This window comes from Psittacula echo, assembly GCF_963264785.1.
Source record: "Psittacula echo genome assembly, chromosome: 2".
Classification (NCBI taxonomy): domain Eukaryota; kingdom Metazoa; phylum Chordata; class Aves; order Psittaciformes; family Psittacidae; genus Psittacula; species Psittacula echo.
Window position 1 is genome coordinate 74,194,242 of NC_137737.1, and position 19,949 is coordinate 74,214,190.

Consider the following 19,949-nt stretch of genomic DNA (forward strand, 5'->3'; position numbering starts at 1 on the left):
CCTAAATCTCCTTTCAGTAGCTGACATCTGCAAGTGTTGGGCCCTGGCAAGCTGTTGGGACCTGTGCTCAGGCGGGTCTCAGTGCCCACATTCCCTCACCTGGTCTCCAACATGACATGGCTGTTTGGGGGCTGGTGGCCCCTACATGGGTTTGTTGCTCCGCAATGGGCTATGGGGCAAAATGACTTTGTGATGTGCCTGGCTTAGAGCCAGCGCCTACTCCTGCTGCACATTCATCTCAAGAAGAGCTAGGGCCAGTGACATGCTGGTGGGCTTTAGCAAGCCACAGAGCTTGTGATTGCAGTGTCAGAGCCCTGTTGATGTGCCAGATGAGCTGGGGTTCCACCACACGTGAGCTGGACAGGCTACAGCTTTAGTACTGACCAGAAACATTGTTGGGAATGAGGGGTGGGAGCGATGGCCACGGCACCCAGCTTGCCAGTAGTCAACGTGTGCACAGCCAGCTTCACCGGGGGCTGCGCGAGGTAAGGGTCACGTATGTGCCTTACTCACGGCAGCAGCGGTATTCCCCATTGGTCCTAGAAGGATCTTGGCAAAAGATGTGGGGCAATGCTGGGTGGAGACTCCTCTGCCAGAGCCACGTTCATCCACTGCCGACAACCCACAGCCCTGTGCTGGCCAGGGTGTTATAAAATGTTTGTATTTAAGGTACAAGGAAATGTTTCTTTTTAAACAGAACAGCCTGTTGAGCCTGTTCCCCTTTTCATGTTCAGCACAATACCAAGGCCATAGGCTGTGCTTATTTACCAGCTGCTCATTCTAACCACAGATTTACAGGAGCAAACTCACACTGTCATGAGCAGTTAGACATGTTATTGGCTTGCTCTAAAGGTGTTGAGTAAAGGCTTTGGAGGCGTTGAGTAAAGCCAAGCCTTGATCAGCCCAGGGGAGCTCCAGACAGTTCAGTATTGCACGCTAGCTCCATCACTGTTGCATTCTCACTCCTGATCCTGCCTACGGTATTTCTTGTTCAGGCTGACATCTCTCTCCTTTTCTACCACTACGTGAAAACAGCTCTTTCTGAAAGCTCAGACATTTCCCTCCGAGTTGAACTTTATGTTTCGAGCCAAACCCACAAAAGCCACTACTGGGTGCTTTGTATTCTTAATTAGGTATTTCAGTAGGTTGTTAGAAACTGAAATGTGAATGCTAGAAAATATGAACTAGGGAATGTATAGGAGAAAGTGCTGCCAATGCTCTTGCATTTATCGCATGCATCATTCTATGCAGCGCAAGTAAAACCTAAATTACACCAAAACTGCTTTGTCAGCCTTTTATAGAGAGTAGGTTTTTTCTATAATACTTTTTTTCAGCTGCCTTTGCCAAACACCTATTTGAATAAAACCAAAATGCTTGAAATCTGAAAGCTCTAAACTTACAGTGGTGTTCAGGTGCCTCCTGATTCCGTTCACCACTGCGGCACGCAAAGCCTCAACTGCACTGGCCTTCGGGATGCTCTTTCTAAAGAAGAGACATGGAAAACCATGTGCAGCCTCAGAGGTGCCACACAATGGAAACAGTTCCCTGGGCAACAGCAGGATCCCTTCTTTGGTGAAGCCTGCCATGGGAAGCAAACTGAGCATGGCTGACTGCTGAGCAGGGCTGTGGTCAGTACGGGTGTCTTCTTGCCTCCTTCCTGAAGAGAGGCAAATGGACATTACATACTAAATATCATACAAGAAGTACAGCAGTGCAATACTGCGAGTTCTGGAACTGTCTGAAAACAGAACCACTTTGTGCCTCTCTTCTGGAGCCTGGATAAACAGTGACACACTCCTCCCCTGCCCCTAACCTGCACAAAGCCCCTAACCACTCACGGTGCTCCATTGCCCCAGGAGGGAGAACAGGAGGCTGCCTGTTAATCCTGGGTATTCAAATGATGTGAAGGAAACCTGGGCAGAGAAGCAAAACTAAAAAGCATATGGTTGCACCCCAGGATGCCTTTCACACCGTGCAGGAAGGCTGTGATGGAGCTCCATCCTCCCAACTCTCACATCCTGTTGAGGGATGGGGGTGAGAGGAAGGGTTTTATTGAATAAAGATCAATATTTTTCTCCCGTTAGATGCTGTAAAGGTTGGTTAAAGTTGTAAAAGTTAAACTTGTAAAAGTTGGTTAAAGCCTGAACTAAGCACAGGCTTTGTGAATACGAGCACCTGCCTCTCAGCAGGTGAAGGAGAAACCCAATGCAAAGTTACAGCTGCAGGAAGGAGCCCTCTAAAACAGGGAGATCCCTGGGAGGCAGGTGGGTCACAGCAAAGCTCCTGGAGTAGCAGCAACCCAGGCACAGAGCTCTCCGAGGGAGCAGGGAGAAGGGCTGCCTCCAGCTGCCTCGTCACTTGCCATAGGCAGAGGGACCTACTGTATGACCCAGTATGTGGAGCTTTCTGCACTGGGCTAAAGAGAAAAAAAGGTTGAAAAGTATCTGCACACTTTTAGGACAGAGGGCTCGAATTTTATTTCTAGTTATTAAAATAATCCATTAAAAATCCACTAAAATCTATTATTTGCAATAAGAAAATCATACACAAACCCACAGCACCGACCTGAAACTGCCTTCTTCCTGTGAAATGCAAGTTTCCGTAGCAGACTATTGCCCAATCTCCTTGAGATTCTCAAACGCACACATTTTTCATGACAGAACAACTATAACAAAGCTCCTCAGTCACACTGGTGTGGTTTACACACCTTTTACAATCCCACAGAACTGTACCAATGCTGAATGCCTGTCAAGACCCTGGAGTTTGCAGCATTCAGAAGGTAAAAGCTCACAACCAACCACCGCTAATGTGTCAAACGTTTGAAGTATGTACAAGCACGCAGTGAACCAACAGGTTATCGCCCGCTGCTGTGGCAGTAACAATGCCTACATGCTTCTGGAAGGGAACTCAAAATTGTGGCGACTTTCTAACTTGGGAGTATTTGTTCATGCTTGTAAGAGAGACCAACCTGAGGACCTCCAAGACTTAAGTCGTATGTTCATCCTTAGGACAAGAGCCATGCTGGCACAAACTGGGGAGCTTGTGCTGCCCAGGAGACACCTCAAGCTCTGTCCTGCCTGGAGATGAGTGTTTTAGGCTGGCAAACATCCACCAACCCCTCACGCAGCAGGATAACTGAGACCGTAACTCCTCAAGCACCATTCAACACCCCATTTCCAGTTCCACAGAGCCAGCCTGTCATTTTATCTACGAGCACACTTAATCTTGAGCTCCTTTGAAAACTCACCAGAGTATTGAGATGACTCATACTTAGATCAATAGAGAGCATTCATCCCTCAGCAAAGGATCTAATCTAAACAAAACCCTATTGCCTATTAAACACTGCAGCTGCTTCTTCCCTGTCTGCACTTCCCCATCCCTTTGCAGCATATTTAAAGGGAAGGTGGAACATGCCTGGCAGAATGACACAAAGGATCCTACAAGGCACATACATGCTTTGCCGCTGCAACTTCAGCAGATCTCCCTTGCAGCGCCTCCACCTCAGCTACTGAGGCTGAAGAGGTTTCTCAGGTTTTGGGGAATGGGAAAAACCTCCATTAAAGTGCAGGGCAAAGAGCAGCAGCACCAGAGCACAATCAGAGTTTTTGGAATGCCAGTATTAAAATACACTGCAAACAGCCCTATTTGTATACATGCAGTATTTAAATGGTAGAACAAACAGGTATCTGCCTCTGTGGGATAGAAAAGTTGACAGTTCGGGTGCAGACCAGCCTGAAATATGATGAATAAGGGATGTGGTGTGGAGCACATGCGATACCAGTGCTGGGAAAGGAACCAGACTGACCAACCACTGTCACGGTGTCAGCCCTTTAAGCCAGCTTCCGAGTCACCTTTTCAAGACACAGACTTCTACAGTAGAACTGCTCATGCTCCAAATTTCTAGGAACTAGACACCTTCAGCCCAGGAAGTCTTTCACTACACTGGAAGTAAGCTGGAAGCTCAAGGTCAGCATGTAGTGCAAGTGCCTCCAAAGATACAGGCTGTTTGCTACTGACTTGCCCCTTACAAACTCTACAAGCAGAATCACCTTTTCTTACAGCTTACCTGTAGGCATGAAACCTAACCAGCATTACACCTAAAGGCAAAACACTTCAGAAACAGCTTCTCTGGAAAATGATTACTCATTCATGGTTCCTCATCTAGATTAGTTAGCACATGATATATTAGCATACGGTACTAACACCCGGGACCCTACTTACCCAACAACAGCCTTCGTTGACCAATTTTATAGTCTAAACCAAATTAGCTACATACCCAACTATGTTTGCTAGAACCGTTAGCCACATGCACTCAGCAAACCACCAAACCAGTTCCCTTGAAGCCTTATTGCCCGGTACCATTCTGCAGTCCTGTAATTAATCAGCATTTGCATCTGATGCAAGAAATTCTGTGATTCTACCTAGGATTAATGCCATGCCAATCAGCTCACTAGATCACCGTAATCAATGATTTTCTGCTCCATGCTGGTACTTCCTGGTTCATTTAAATACCAGCATCAGTAAGTTTCACATGGGAAATTACTTAAAACAGTTTAAAGGCATGACACCTACCTTTAGGAACTGCAGTAAAATGCAGAGCTGCTTACTCCTGGAACAGGAAAATGCCATTAACATTGTCACAACAGTGATAGAGAACAGAAATATTCCACACTTCTGCTTTTTCTGTACCATTTTGAATCATCATTCATATGTAGCAATGGATTCCCATAATATATTACAAAAACTCCTTGTTATTCACAACAGATTTTTTTCATGGGTATTTGTTCATCTTTCAATCTTAACAGTTTAATTTGCAAATGTGAGCCTCCTCAGTTTCCAAATCTGTTCGAACACTGCTTTTACGTCCCCTAATGGGAATATACTTTTATGCACAGTGATAGCAGCATTTTTTCCTCCTCCTAGTGCAAAAGCAGAGTGGGAATAGACTGACAAGAGAAGAATGTGCAGTTTTTCTTAAGGAGCTCCCTTTATTCACCTCAATTAGAAGACTGGAAAAGAGTAATTTGCCACATTCATGTTTTAGAAAACAACCTCTTTCAGAACAAAACATATAATATCAGTCAGCTTTATGTTTAATCTGCATAATTAAATCATTAACACTCATTCAGGCAGCTGAAGAGCCATTCAGCCCACTGATCATTTTTGCTTGAGAGTGCAAGAGTCAGTCTTTTAAATAAAGATACTAGGATTTCTGAAATTTCACTAAGGGCAGCAGGAGACCTTCAATGTACCCCCTATTTACAGCAAACAAGATGTAGAAGTTCAGGCAGAGCTAATGAAGCCATCATCCTGCTTTCTTTACAGAATCCTTATTTAGGCAAAGTCATAAGCAACTGAAGATAAGACTTTGGGGGTGACTTGCTTTCCATGCTGGATATCCAGCTGTTGTCTTTTAATGATGCATTTTCTCCCAAAAGATTCACTTGTTTTGTATAATAGGAGGAAAAAAAAACCAAACAAACAAAAAAAAACCACAACACAAAACCATCTCTTTTCTCTCCCAACCTTTTTTTCCCTAATTTCTCTCTTTTCTGTCCCAATTTCTCTCTTTTCTTTCCCAATCCCGAATTGGGAACAGTGCCATAGCTAGGAGGAAAAAGAAGAAAACAAAACACACCCTGAACATTCCCCAAAGCCGCACAGAGCAACTTTTTGCAATCTTCTTGAAAATCTGTCAGTATCGGAGAGGTTAATAAACACACAGAGACCTGAAATGTAGGAGATGAAAACTCCTGAACACAACCTGCACAACTGTTGCCCACACAGAAATTTTTTCACATCAGTAGTTACCGTGTTGGTCTTCCTGGGAATCTCACTCAAATTCCTTCTTGGATCAATTGGTATGAAGTAAAATGCAGCCTAGAAAAAGCTAAACTACGCAAAGGCTTAGAGAGATTGGACCTACCTGGGCAAAGGTACTACATTTATACCAACAAACCAAAGAAGAGCCTCGTCCCACAATCACCCATAGCTAAATTGCTGTCACAGTTTTTTGGCTGTGACAATTAGCAGGTTTCCAGACCCTGGCTGAGGTTCAGTGTAGACTAGGAGTCATTCTCACAGGCAGCCTGCAGGCAGCTGCCCTGCTTTGGAAAATAGAAGTTTAACCATAAAGAAATCATTTTGGTCTCATGACTACAGAGTTCTCTGGCACTGCAACTACTTGAACAGACACAAAAGAGAGAAGGAAGAGTGGGGGGAACATAGCACAGGAGAGGAGGAGACTGCATGAAAATGGCAGTAAAGGCACACGACCAGCCTAACATCTACTACGTAAAGAAATTTCAGGCTAAATAATGGTTGCACATTAGACCTCCCTCCTGCAATAGCTGTTTTGATGTGATAACTGTATCCTGGGCTGCATCAGGAGTGTGACCAGCAGGTCAAAGGAGGTGATCCTGCCCCTCTGCTCTGCTCTCGTGAGACCTCACTTGCAGTATTGTGTGCAGTTCTGGTGTCCTCAGCATAAAAAGGACATGGAACTGTTGGAACAAGTCCAGAGGAGGGCCACGAGGATGATCAGGGGACTGGAGCACCTCCCGTATGGAGACAGGCTGAGAAAGTTGGGGCTGTTCCGCCTGGAGAAGAGAAGGCTGCGTGGAGACCTCATAGCAGCCTTCCAGTATATGAAGGGTGCTTATAAGTATGCTGGGGAGGAACTCTTCTTTAGGGACTGTAGTGATAGCACAAGGGGTAACGGGTTCAAACTTAAACAGGGGAAGTTTAGATTGGATATAAGGAAGAAATTCTTTACTGTGAGGGTGGTGAGGCACTGGAATTGGGTTGCCCAGGGAAGTAGTAAATGCTCCATTGCTGGCAGTGTTCAAGGCCAGGTTGGATGAGGCCTTGGGTGACATGGCTTAGTGTGGGGTGTCCCTGCCCATGGCAGGGGGGTTGGAACTAGGTGATCTTAAGGTCCCTTCCAACCCTAACTATTCTATGATTCTATAATCTTTTTTGGAGAAGACTAGAAGTAACAAGACAAGGCAGGTATACAAAACTTTTTATTGACAACAGAACAATAGAGAGGAACGTCACCACTTCCCATTCCTCAGGAATGTCTCCATTTCACAGTCAGTCTGCTAAAAGTATACTTTCATGGTAACAAGCAATACGAAGGCATGGAGCTGTCTGTAATCTCAAGAACATGTTTCATCAGTGCAGTGTAAAGGGACTGACAGTGTGCAAGTGTGCCCTGTCACAACACAAACATGGCAGGCAACTGTATATGCAGAGCCAACAGGCACAGACATGAAGCAGTTAGAAGAAGCCCCAAGTTATCTCTGTTATGTTTGTCTAAGGGCAACACCTGAAGTGCTACTCCATTCAATTCTGCTTCAGGAGTACCTTCTTCCCTCACGCCTTTTGCTTACCCTGTCCTCAAAGATGTTAATGCTTCCAACTGAATGGAACCATGTCAGAGAATGCCTGAGCATTCATGCATGCACTTAAGTTTACTTTCAGAAGCTTACATTGACATAAAGAAGGAGAGAAAAAAGAAAGTGCTGCATAAGAATAGAAGGATTTAGTTGTTAATGCTTCCTTGCTAACAAAAATATTTGGTAGCTGTTGAAGATACTCCTTGCAATGTCATTTGTATAAAGCATGTATGCAGCCTACCTAACATTTTAAAGAAACTGCATGTCCAACTTCGCTATTTCAAATACTCTGATGTTAAATTTGAACTGAGGTTCAATCCAAATGACAACAAAAGGAAAAATCTTAATTTTAGCTTTCACAGTATACAGAACTGCACACTGAGTGCAAGATGAAAGCACTCTTTCTCCTACATAACTTCCCTCTGCCTGCAGAACAGTTCTGGGACCCTCAGTCCTTAAGTATAGTAGCTTATACATTTATTAACTTGTATTAATTTATCATGTTTTTCCTTTACTCAGTGGATGTGCCTCTGGATGTATAGACTGGCTGTTAAAGTGCTTTAAAATAAAACAAAAAACCCCAACAAAAGAAAACATCCCTCAAAAAACCACAACAGATGTGAGAATTTTATCTGAAGGACTTTGTACAGCATTTACAATGTCAGCGTAAAGCATCTGAAACATGAGCATTCCCTGCAGACTGATGCAAGTGCAAACAGCTCGTACATTAGCTACTGCAATTCCTCTGGATTCAAGATGCACAATACTTACAAAAACAATCCTAGAAGCACAGACAAATGCTGGTGGCTCTTCCTCTTCCTTTTAGAAACATCATAAAAAAATCTGCATTACTCTGTCATAATTTAAATACATAAGTAATCTCCACTTTTATTACTTCATGACAATGACTTCAAATTTACATTATTTTAAGTACCGTCATAATAGCTCCATGTATAATACAGATACTTGCTGATATCCTGTCAGAAAATAAAAAAAAAAAAACAAAACCCAAACAACCTTCCACTATATAAAAAAAATTATGCTGGAAAGACAAGAACACAGAACAGGGACTTGGTACAGACTATGATTTCAGTTTTATATCAACCACAGGTAACCCAAAATTAACAGATACACAGCGATATTCAAAAGCAGTGCAAATATCTTTGGAGGTTAGAATAAAATTATACTACAAGAACATAAGACAGAAGAAATTAAAAGGCAAGTACTTCAAGTACAGGAACCAGTCTCTGTGAGGTCCATTTTAGTGTTAGCTGGGGGTTCCTTTTCCCATCTTACTTCTTCCTCTGAAACACATTAGCCAACATTGCACCTGATGTTGTCAGCTGGCCCATTTTGTTCAAAAACTTGGTCTTTGTGTCTTCACTCACAAGGCTCGCCGCAATTGACATCGAGCTAGGAAAGCAAAGATATTAGTGACATAAGACTACAAAGGAAAAAACAACACTGTGCTGTTATTTAATAAGCAGCTGAATTGTCCTTGCATTCTAGAGATTTCAACATCACAAAAGACCAGTCCATCAAGAACTGAAAAACCATGACCACCCAGCCCAAATATACACTGTCAAATTGATTATTGTGTTCACATAGTCCTAGTGAAACCTGCAGAATATTTTTGTGCACGCTACTTTTCACTGCCTTTGGAAGTCAACGCATTAGCACTTGTTAGCTATTCGGTGACTGCCCTAGTGACAAATACCTCTGTGGAAGACTGACTTAACCTCCTCACAAGAAATGTCAATACTTCTGCTTAATTAGTATAAGAACAACAGTACTAGGTCAGACCAAGGACCTGTCTAGCCCAGGTATCTTGCTTCCAACAGTGACCATTAGGAGGTATGTAGGGAAGAGTAAATAAAAGGTAAGTACAAACCAGTGACCTCTCTTAATTTGCAACTCTCTTATTTATCAACTTTTTCCACATGAGCAGAGTTTAAAATTGGTGTGGACTGTCATCTAGTAGCTCCTAATGAATCTTTATTTAACATTACTTGTTCAGCTTTCTCTCAATCCCCTTGTAAACTTCTTGTAAATCCCACCCTGGGGCACTGAGTCCTACTAGGTCATTAGCCCTTGTTGGGTAAAGAGCCTTCTCCTGGCTGGCGTGAATGTGACTCCTACAACCTTTCCTTGCATGTTCTTACTTCATATGCACTAGAGAAAACAATGGAGAGTCCAAAATTTCCCCCAAGAAACTGGACTAGAAGTAGCAACCCAATCAATGCTGAGCCTATCAGATGCTACAACCTTAAACATTACTAAATTATCCAAATGCTGCAAATTTATTATTTTTTTTTAAATTTGAAATGTATGAGTGAGCTCTATTTCAGATATATGTAACTGTTCGGCATAGTAGGAGTAATGTGTCTTAAAACAGTGCAACAGGCAAAAGTACAACAGCGGGAGTATTAATAAATACTCCATACTGCTTATATTTGCAGTCAAAATGGCAAACATTTTTCAATATTAGACAGGAACAATTTTACAAAACATTACCAGTGAAATTCTCCCTTGTGAGCTCAGCATGGACTCTGCATTTCAAAATTATACCTAAGAGCAGATCTGTCTTACTGGCACAGGCCAGCTTCCAGAAACTGACTTTTCAGTCTGCAAGGTTATACACAGTTCTGCAGACACTTCTGCATCGAGGCAGGTCAAATTAATTAACTCCAAACTGCTTCAGTTTTTGACTTGCTTGTCCAACACAGAATTTGAACAATTTCTTCAAAGGTAGGAGGGATGCAATCAGTAATTTTTGCCATTTCATACCACAAAGAAAGGTAATGAATACAGGTTCTTTTTAAAAAGAGTACTTGAAAAAACAAAAGGGAAGCTTCTCACTAATGCTGTCTTATGCATTTACAGATAACTTAATTGTATCATAAATATATCCCCTCAAATGTATCCCACATCCCTTCTACTTTTTAAGCTGAATTGACTCCCTGTCTTCTGCAGGACCTAGATCTTTGAAGGGGCCTTAGGTATACATAGCACATCTGAAGAGTATCACAAAGCATACAATTGTTAACTGCTCAAGAAAATGTTTAACAAAAGTGGCTATCCAAGATTTAAAAAGACAAAGTTTAATCTTTTTTTAAAACCTATTTCTGTGATCCTGTATTATTTGACCAACCTTTTCTCACAGCAAGGGGCAAAGACAAGATGACCAGCAGCATCTTACGACTGCTTCTGCATACAGTCTCGGGGTTTTTGTGCATTTATTCTCATGTTGTTAAAAACCAGTAATTTATCTCCCAGTTGCACTTAAATCTTTCATCAAATATATATTTAACACTGAAATTAGGAACTGAAATTGGCAAGGGCTTAGGCAAGGAAAAAACCCCACATTCATGTATATGAAAAGGTCATTTCTTCAGTGGCAAAATATTTCATGTTAATTTTGTAGAGTAAAAGATTGCAACCACAGCCTGGCTTTGAATAAGAAAGGTGAAGGCTAATTAAAGAATGAAGCAATGCATTTCAAAGACATCCTTTTCAAATCTTGCAGTTTTCAGCAGCTGCATTCTAAAAGAAAACACACTGGATGTTGAATCATGATTGCATTTATCTGTTTCTACAAGTGCTTAACAGGACTGTGATTTCAAAATATTTTCATAAGAGGGATTTTAAGTAATACAGACCTCTCACACTTAGGTTGACACATCTTGCACTGATACAAGCTAAAGCAAGGTAAGCCTAAACCCTACATAAAAGAAAAGCTGATCACTCAAACTCTAGCTACACACAGAACAGCTCTGATGAATTAAATAGGTTAACACATTTGAGAGGCAAAAGCACACATCAGAAAAGTTAAAACTCCTATCCAATTGAAGAACACCACCTGAGAACTAGGAAGAGCTCAGCCAAAGAATTTTGTTTCATAAGCTTTGGTTTCACAGTTCAGTAATACAAATAAGAAAATTAAAAACCCTTCAGGTTAAGATTAATGGTGTTGTTTGAGGAGACCAGCTTGATATCATGTATATGTCCTGCATTCTGGGAATACGTCTTCTTGAGAAGGAATCAATTTCATATTTTCTAATGATCTCTCCTAAATGGCTGTCAAGTAGTTGCTTAAGAAATGATAAACGTTTATCAGACACAAAAGTCTTATATATTTAGACAGATATATTGCTTTTATTTTTTTCTTTCCATAGTCAGTCTGAGGTGGTGGCTCTTTTATTGCACAAAGAATGAAAATGAAAATCAAAGAAGAGTATTGGTTAGTCTGTAGAATTTAATAAAAAAGAGTCCATAAAACCCTTACAGGGGAAATATTGACAAAGTAATAGATGCTTATGTAGGCAACTGATTCTAATAAATCAATACCCCTACAGGGGATATACTGACAAAGTAATAGATGCCCATGTAGGCAACTGATTCTAATAAATCAATTTGTTAGGCAAAATGTTAAGTCATTGCTTATGTGGAGGGACGTCCTTGCACAGGTTGGTTGGTGAGTCTATAGCAATTGCTTAGCATCAGATCTGCAAAGAATCTGGCTGTTAATTCTGACTTATCACAACTACCTACTGGATACCTACTACGCCAGGTACATAGCACAGGGAAGACCTTGATAAAACTAACACACACTACATGAGGTCACTTTATACACTGGAAGAAACTGTTCTTGTGTACACTAGCCATATCCAAGCAAAACCAGCAGCCTGGAGCAGGTTATTACCATGACCAGAAAAATTCTTTCAGCCTGCAGGCCACCCCGATGAAAGTGAGTTGCAAGGTGTGTGCCACATCCATTGCTCTAAGCATACAGGCCAAGCATTCCCTGCTGTCTCAAATTCAGGACAGAAATTCAATTATTGCTTTAAATGGACAAACAATTAAGAACTAAGGAACATGGGAAAACAAGAGTATCATTGCAATGACAAAAAAGTGTCCTGTGTTTTACACTGGAGACAAACAATCACAAACTGAAGTTCCTAAAATCTGCTTTCAAATACAGAGTATGTCAGTGCTGGATTTCTGGTCATAAGCCTCAGACACCATTACGGAATACACTCTGCAGGCATAGAAAAAAAAAAGAGAAGTTGAAGTCTTACCCCTGTGGTTCTTGGACGGTCTTGTTTTCCACTTTCTGTTCACACTCTTTTATCATGGAGCTTAAAATAACCTAAGACATATAAGAGATACACGTGATTTTCTTTTACATTTCTTTAACACTTTGCACAAAATCTACTCCACAACTAATTCTAACATTAACAGAACTATTTAAAGAGACTCTGTTGCTTTCCAAGCGCATTTAAATTCCAGCTGATTAACACCTTATGGCTAGAAACAACAAAACCATTCAAAACAGTTAAAGGAAGAAAATGTTTTTGAAATAGTTATGGGAGCCCAAGACTCCCTCCTGTTTCCCCTGGCTTTTTAAAATAGATCCAAAACAAACTCACTCCTGAGACACACCTCCTTATCTTCCTTTTTTCAAACAATACTTTCATTTATTAGCCATTAACTTCAACACACATTCATCTTCCCTCTATTTTCCTTTTGAGAGTTTTCAAGTACCTTTTAAAATTCGTATCTTTACTAGCATTACCCATGAAAGAATAGCAAGGAAACAAAAAAGTGTGATGGCATCCTGAAACAAGTTTTTAGTGGAAAGGAAGTGCTAAAACCAACTTGGTGTCATTTTACTGTTGTCTTCAAGGGTTTCTGTGAATTACGGCTTTTTTGCTTTACTTAGCCAACTGCAGTGTTAAAGGTTTCTACAGAATATTTAAGACTAAAAACACACCCACACTGACATTTTACATTTTAGCAGCATACCAAAAATAAAGGAATGATTCCCAACAGCAGGCTTTGAAAGAAATCATACCATTCATTGTCCGATATATAACTCTGCTCACAACAGTATTGCTTTAACACATTAAAACAAAAGCATTTGAAACACACAAAGCAGTTGCAATGCAGAGTGTGCCCTTCATTTGCATAAAATATGCATGTACTTAAGAGTACAGAGGTACAAGAGAAATGCATTCAGAATTCCAGTGAAAAAGCAAGCTTTTCTTCCTGTATCAAAAGAAGGCCAAGATTTCTCAGCACAGCAGCCATAATTTTTGTTATTAGCATTTCTACCTGTCCATTGGAACGCTTCTACATTTTTGTACATCTAACATGTGTGTTTCTACATGCATTTCTGGCAGTAGACTACTTCTCTGAAGAGGTCTTCAGCATAGAAATATGTTTTAAAAGCTTTTCTGTTTTTTAAATTGTGTGAGCTATTCCTTACAACCCCCCTCCCCCCCAATGCTATGTTTTGATACCACTTATAAGTAAGCTCTCCTTAACTTTTGGTTTTAAATACCATTATGCTTCAAATTTTGCTGCCACCTGCATCTCATACTTGGTTAGCAAACACAGCTGCTCACCTCATGCTCTGGCGAGAGATGTTCCATATCAGTTCGTAAACACTTAAGTCCTGGTAAAAAGTGATTGACCATTAGATCCTCTGAAATAACTAAACCCCAGGTGGTTAAGGCATTATAAGGATTGTCTTCTGAAATTATACATTTTTTAATTTTCTCTGTCTTCTGTTAATGTTTTACTGAACACAAGGACAAGCCATAGCAGCAAAACCCAAGAAAACAACAGCATTTAGCATGTCACGACTAGCAAAAAGTAAAAAATATCTTAAACATATTTAACTTCACATATTTCATGTGAAGTTAATGTGAATATGAAAGATCAAGGGCTTTGGTTTTGTAGGGATTTTTTTTTTTTTTTTTTTTTTATTTTTTTTTTTTAGTGTCTAGCAGTTCCACCGTGTTGGATCTGACTGAGATGTAGTGAATTTCCCACAGAACAGCCCTGATAGTGCTGTGCTTAGCAGTGGTAGCTAGAAAGGTGCGGATAACACCCCAGTGTTAGGCTGCACCCAAGCAGTGCTTGCACACCATTAAGGCTGTCGCTCCAACATCGTCCCCTACCTCTAGGCTGGAGGTGGGCAAGAGCAGGGAGGACACAGCTGGGAAGGCTGACCCAAACTGACCAAAGGGATAGTACATACCATACGATGTCTGCTCAGCAATAAAACCTAAGAGAAAGAAAGAGGAGCAGGGGCATTCATTATTGTGACATTTGTCTTCTAAAGTAACCGCTACATGAACTTGAGGCCCTGCTTCCAGGAAGTGGTGAATAAATCTTGTTTTCTTTTGCTTCTACGTGCAGCATTTGCTTTTGCTTTATTAAATTGACTTTATCTTGACCCACAAGATTTTTTCCATCTTCTTTTCTCCCCACCCTGTCCTGCTGAGGAAGGGATTGACAGAGCAACTTGGTGGGCACCTGGCCTCCAGCCTAACCCAGCACACTCAGCTTCTGTGAAAACCTCTTCTTTACACTGATCAGATTGTGTTTTACATTACACATTCAAAGACAAACTTAGTAATTTCTCAAGTATTAATCTTCTTCCCCCACCAAAGAATTAACAGCTTTGCCTAAAAAAGGATACAACAACAGGAAAGAGCACTGTAAGCTTCAAACAGGTGAGTAGCGATATCCAGTCTCTTCGAATCCACAGACTGCTGGTTGTTAACCAAGGCTAACTTGAGCAAGTGTGGAATAACAACTGTAAAAGTAAATACTGGAATAAGTATTTCAAATTGCCTTCTACAGACTTGCTTTGCATGAAACAGTTCCTAAGTGGAAATCATAGGCATTTGAAGCATCACACATAACTGTGGAATAAGAACTGCAAATAATGGCTTTTGATGGGACTGTCCTTGCAGACTAACTCATCAGCTCAAACTCAAAACAAAACTGTGGTAATACCACCTAAAATAAAATAGTACCTCAGAGTACATTTGAAAGAGTAACAGTTTACATAAAATATTTTGCAACATAACTACTCTCCTGCTGCTAAAGCTGTCTAAAATATGCTTCTATTTTACAAATACAGCTGATAAGCTAGTGACAGCAATATGCATATCATGACAAATCTTCACTGACTACAGAAGAAGCCTAAGGAGTTTATAGCCTGTTAAACAAGACACCTACAGGTGGGAGGTGTGATAGCTCCTCATGTTTTGTTTGTAAGTTTCTTTAAGATAGTGTAACAATCACTTGGCTCTTCTATGTGCTTTACATTTCAGGGCCATGAAAATAAGCTGTTTTGTTAATTGGTGCTGTGCTTATATTTAAAGTGTGCTGAATACTTGAAATTTATACACCAGCAGGGGGTGAAGCAATGGGGGGTGGGGGAAAGAAGGAATTTTGCATGTCAAGTAATTAAAACCAGATAACTTCAAACTTGCTCTGCAAAGTGACCAGTCCCCTCTGGCTTTGAAATCATTCATCATCATGTGCCAGTGACACAGCAAAGTTCGGTAAAATGAAAATTGTATTAGCGTAGTCTTAACTATTGGGACAGATCAAACTCTAGAAATAAGTTTTCATCATGCTTTTTTGTAAATACAAACAAACAAAATCAATATAACCAGCATACTATTAGCTTTTAGAAAGAGGAAGACTGCATCCTCCACTGACACAACTTACATTCATCTCTAAATCTGGGCTCAGCATTAGGTCCAACTCTTCCAAATGTTTTTATGATTTCTGTATGTAAAGAATGTTGGTCTTGATATTGAGGGTCCTCCAGGAAAGATGCCAGCTGCATTTTTACTCTTTCCAGAAGCTTAAATGTTCCCAGAGAAATAAAAAGTACACAAAAGAATGAAGATACTAGAAACCAGGATGGTTAGTTCAGAGCACATTTATAATCTTCCTTATTTCAGCTGATATACCTTAGACCTTCCGTTAATTTACATTTTTTTTTCCTAACAGGATGTTCCAAACTCTTCGATGCAGCTCTAAGTTTTGAAGGCTGTTACCAGTGTTTTAGTCTGAGCTATCTTTAACTACGGACAGGTGCTTCCATATAGCTGGTCTTTACTCCTGAGGTTTCCTGGTTTTGATACTCACATTTTTTACCTGCTTTTAATATTTCACTCTTACTACTAATATCTTTGGAGTTTTCCTGTTTAATTAGAACTGAATTCACTTTATTTTTTTGGTAATATCTCGATATGCTGAAAAAAGTTCTGCAGAGGACAGAGATGCAAGATAAGCATCATAAAACCAATGGAATGAAAAAGATTTCTTCAACTAAAGGCTAGAAAACCTGAAAATACAAATATATCTAAGATGACATAAGAATTTATTTGCATTCAAAGTTGTAAAAATAACATTTTCTGATACATTTTGGAAGGCAATATCACCTCTGTACTCCTAGGCTTATTATAACCAGTGCAATGGATACAGTAATTTCTGTGTGGTAACAAAACAGTATTCTTCCCAAACCGATTATAGGCATGCATTCCAAGCTACAAAATTGTAACTTATCCATCTTCCAAGTACTTGTGAGTCATCACTGACTTCTTACTCACATTTCCTCAAACACATTCTTTTAGAAGATGTTGAAATTACAGGAAGAATGCAAGCTCTGCAAAAAGCTGCAAGGACTTTAAGAAGAAATGCGATTGTACAGTTTTTATATAAAACACAATACAGTATTTCTACTGCTTACAGCAGAATCCTGGGTGTCTTTTTCAGGATTCTGAACTATTACTAAAGAATTGCATATCTATATTACCCTTGAGGATTAATTCAGTTATGTCACTATGATGTCTTTTAATGCCATCTTGAACACAATGGGCTAAATCAGCAGATGACAGGAACTACTTTAGAAAAGACTTGTGCTCTTCTAAAGTAGTTGGAAACCAAGCAGGATATCCTAGAGCATCTTGGTAGATGAATCCTACCACATCTTTTGGTTAGCATTTTAACGTAAGAATATTCTATTTGGAAATAATGGGCTTGAATTTCTCAACTCTATTGGAAAATGTTTTTAAAAATAATTTGAGCATGGGACTTCCCATCTTCTAGCATAGGCCTCCCCCTCTACATATTTGGTTTAATTTGTTTATACTTGGTTTGGTATTCAGAAGGAAATGTTTTTATTAGTTACAAGAGGGCTGGTTTGTTCCTCTCCTCCAAGACCACTGCAAAACTGGAAAGCATTTTGGAAGAGAATATAACAGAGGAAGAAATAATTTATAAGCTGCATTTTTTTCCTTTCTCCAAGTTCTTTAATATATTACTGAATTTACGGATTTCTAAAAAAATCACCCACTTCTTACGCTATAAAAACAGCAGCCTGAGAACAGGTGTCTTACCTCTCTCTGAGTTACGGTTTCCATGATGGTCCCAAAAGCAGGAATTGTTGCAATCCTTACTGAACTACAACAGAAAAATAGAGTCTTTTTAAGATGTGTTAAACATTAAAAATAAAATCAATAAAAAATAAAGCCAAATTACAAAATTAGTACTTTAAGTTACATTAGTTTCTAGCAATGACAAAACAAAACAAAAAAAAGCAGATCAGGAAAAAGACAGGATTAACTCAAGGTCTCAATCTGAAACTCACAATTCAGGATCACTGGACAAGGTAACAAGGGCCGGAGCAACCCGCTTGTCAACTAATGCTTCACTCATGCCTCGAAGAGTCAGCTGTAAACCAGTCAACATGCAATAAAAAACGGTTTGGTAAACTTGAAGAACTAGGTTAGCTGTGACTGAGGATGGGCAGGCAGAGTCTTGGGGTTTTTCTTGGTTTAGTCACCCACACAAGGCATTAAAATGATTAAAACTCTACTCATGCTGTAGCGTTTATTAGTAACAACCTGTTAGTGAGATTAGCAAAGCATCCCTCCATAGCTTGAAAGAAATATCACATCAGAATGTCCAGGAAATTAAGTACTATCATTGCCTATCAGAAATCAGATTCAGCCAAAACTGTTCTGTATTTCAGTAATGCAGACGACATTTAATTCTGCAGTAGTAAAGCTGATAGTATTACAGAACACATTACTATCCACCTTTCTCCTAAGAAATGATGCAAGCAAATTTCAAAACTGAGAATATGATTAAATATTAAGAAATCATGAACACTGAATGACATTAAAGTTTATTTAAAGTTTAAAGTTTATTCAGCAGTTTTACCCAATATCTAGGTGTTGCAATAAATATTTTAATTTGTAAATTATTTAGAAGTTATATTTATTTAAAAATATTTTTTTTTCAGCTAACATAAGAAACAGAACTGATGGTTATTTCTTCCTAAGTATTAAGAGGGATGCTAGGTATATAAGGCAGTCAGGAAACTTACATTTCAGGGTCACTGGAGAGAGTAATGAGAGCAGGAACAACTCTCTGAGCTACCAGAGTTTCATGTACCCCCTTCACCAACAGCTGAATGGTCGGAGCAGGGGGGTATCACAGGTGATGCACACGGAAAGAGTGAGCACAGTATCATGGGAAGAAGAGCGGCACGACCAAGAGAGAGAAAGAAAAAACACAAAAAAGCAAACCAAAATTAGAAGCTAAGCAAATACTGCTACACTAGTGCTTCATATATGCAAAGGCATGAAGAAAGCTGAAGTGATCTGGCAATCATCAGAAACCTAACAAATTACATGATGTGATGATGTTTTCTTTATTTTCAGCTGTTTCAAAACTTGAACTCAAAATTTTTGCAAGTAATTACGTATTTAAATACTAATATAATTCTGTATTATAATTATGTATAATTAAATACTAAAGTGATGCCAATTTGAGTTTGACAGTTTAATTTAAATGCTGCTACTAACTCAACAGAATTGTATTTATTATAGTAGGTGGCTTTGACATGAAAATAGATGTCTTTAGGCCAAACGCATGTAGTTTTCCCCATCCTCAGTGATACCTTTCAGATCTTGTATAGTGTGACAAACAGCACCTCTCCAGATGCAATTAAGCCTTCCTTAAAGTCATTCAGGACTATTTTAGATTGAACCACCATCCAAGCAGTATGAATGCAAAATTTCCCAAGTTTCCCTTGTTGGTCTATGCGAGTAGAAAATGTAGAATCTTGTGATTATCCATGAAATGTATTTCAACAAGTCTTTTTGCAAACTAAGGAAGGAGATTTATTTGTTGCAATACATCCCAAATGTTAAAAATCTGAGATCACAGTGAAATTTATTATTGAGAAGTATGTGGAAATTGTTTGAATTTAGATGTTCCCAGGTGACTTTTTTTTTGCATTACTTATACGGCTATACATAAGCATACGTTTGCTGCATATGTAGCAGATACCCCTTAAATGCTTTCAACGTATCAAAACCTACAAATTTTCAAAAATTACAAGTTCCAAACTTTCTCACTTTCAACAAAAGAGGGTGAGTTTTTCGCCTGCGCTAGCAAAAAACGGAAAGCCTTGATATTTCCATTTTGTATTTCATGTAAGGAAGTTTGCATATATTTGCTGGTTTTAAGAGCTAAACATAAAAAGCTTATCTATAGTTCCTGTGAGAAATCTGAAACGTCATTTTAATATTTAGCTATAATCTAATTACTCAATTTACATCATAAACACAAATTAAACTCTATGCTTTTCACCCCAGCAGTGTAACGAAAGAACACATAAGATCCACAGGACATAGGGAAATCAGTAGCTGCCAGTATAGCACGCAG

At 39.6% G+C, this 19,949-nt stretch overlaps 1 protein-coding gene across 7 annotated transcripts in view; it reads right to left on the reverse strand.

Moving 5' to 3' along the window:
- Positions 1 to 7,052: 7,052 nt before the first annotated feature.
- Positions 7,053 to 19,949, reverse strand: part of RELCH (RAB11 binding and LisH domain, coiled-coil and HEAT repeat containing) — a 73,695-nt gene continuing 60,798 nt past the window's right edge. For 2 of the 7 annotated variants that reach the window (XM_080610127.1, XM_080610129.1), the window contains 7 exons: positions 18,604 to 18,686; positions 17,612 to 17,675; positions 15,933 to 16,071; positions 14,890 to 15,006; positions 13,808 to 13,896; positions 12,479 to 12,549; positions 7,053 to 8,813 (listed from right to left, as the gene is read on the reverse strand). In XM_080610127.1, the coding sequence (XP_080466253.1) occupies positions 8,693 to 8,813; positions 12,479 to 12,549; positions 13,808 to 13,896; positions 14,890 to 15,006; positions 15,933 to 16,071; positions 17,612 to 17,675; positions 18,604 to 18,686 (684 nt within the window). In that variant the 3' untranslated portion in view covers positions 7,053 to 8,692. Of the gene's footprint in view, positions 8,814 to 12,478; positions 12,550 to 13,807; positions 15,007 to 15,932; positions 16,072 to 17,611; positions 17,676 to 17,862; positions 17,946 to 18,603; positions 18,687 to 19,949 lie in introns of those variants that run through there. The other 5 variants (XM_080610128.1, XR_013956205.1, XR_013956206.1 and 2 more) reach the window with 5 other exon arrangements.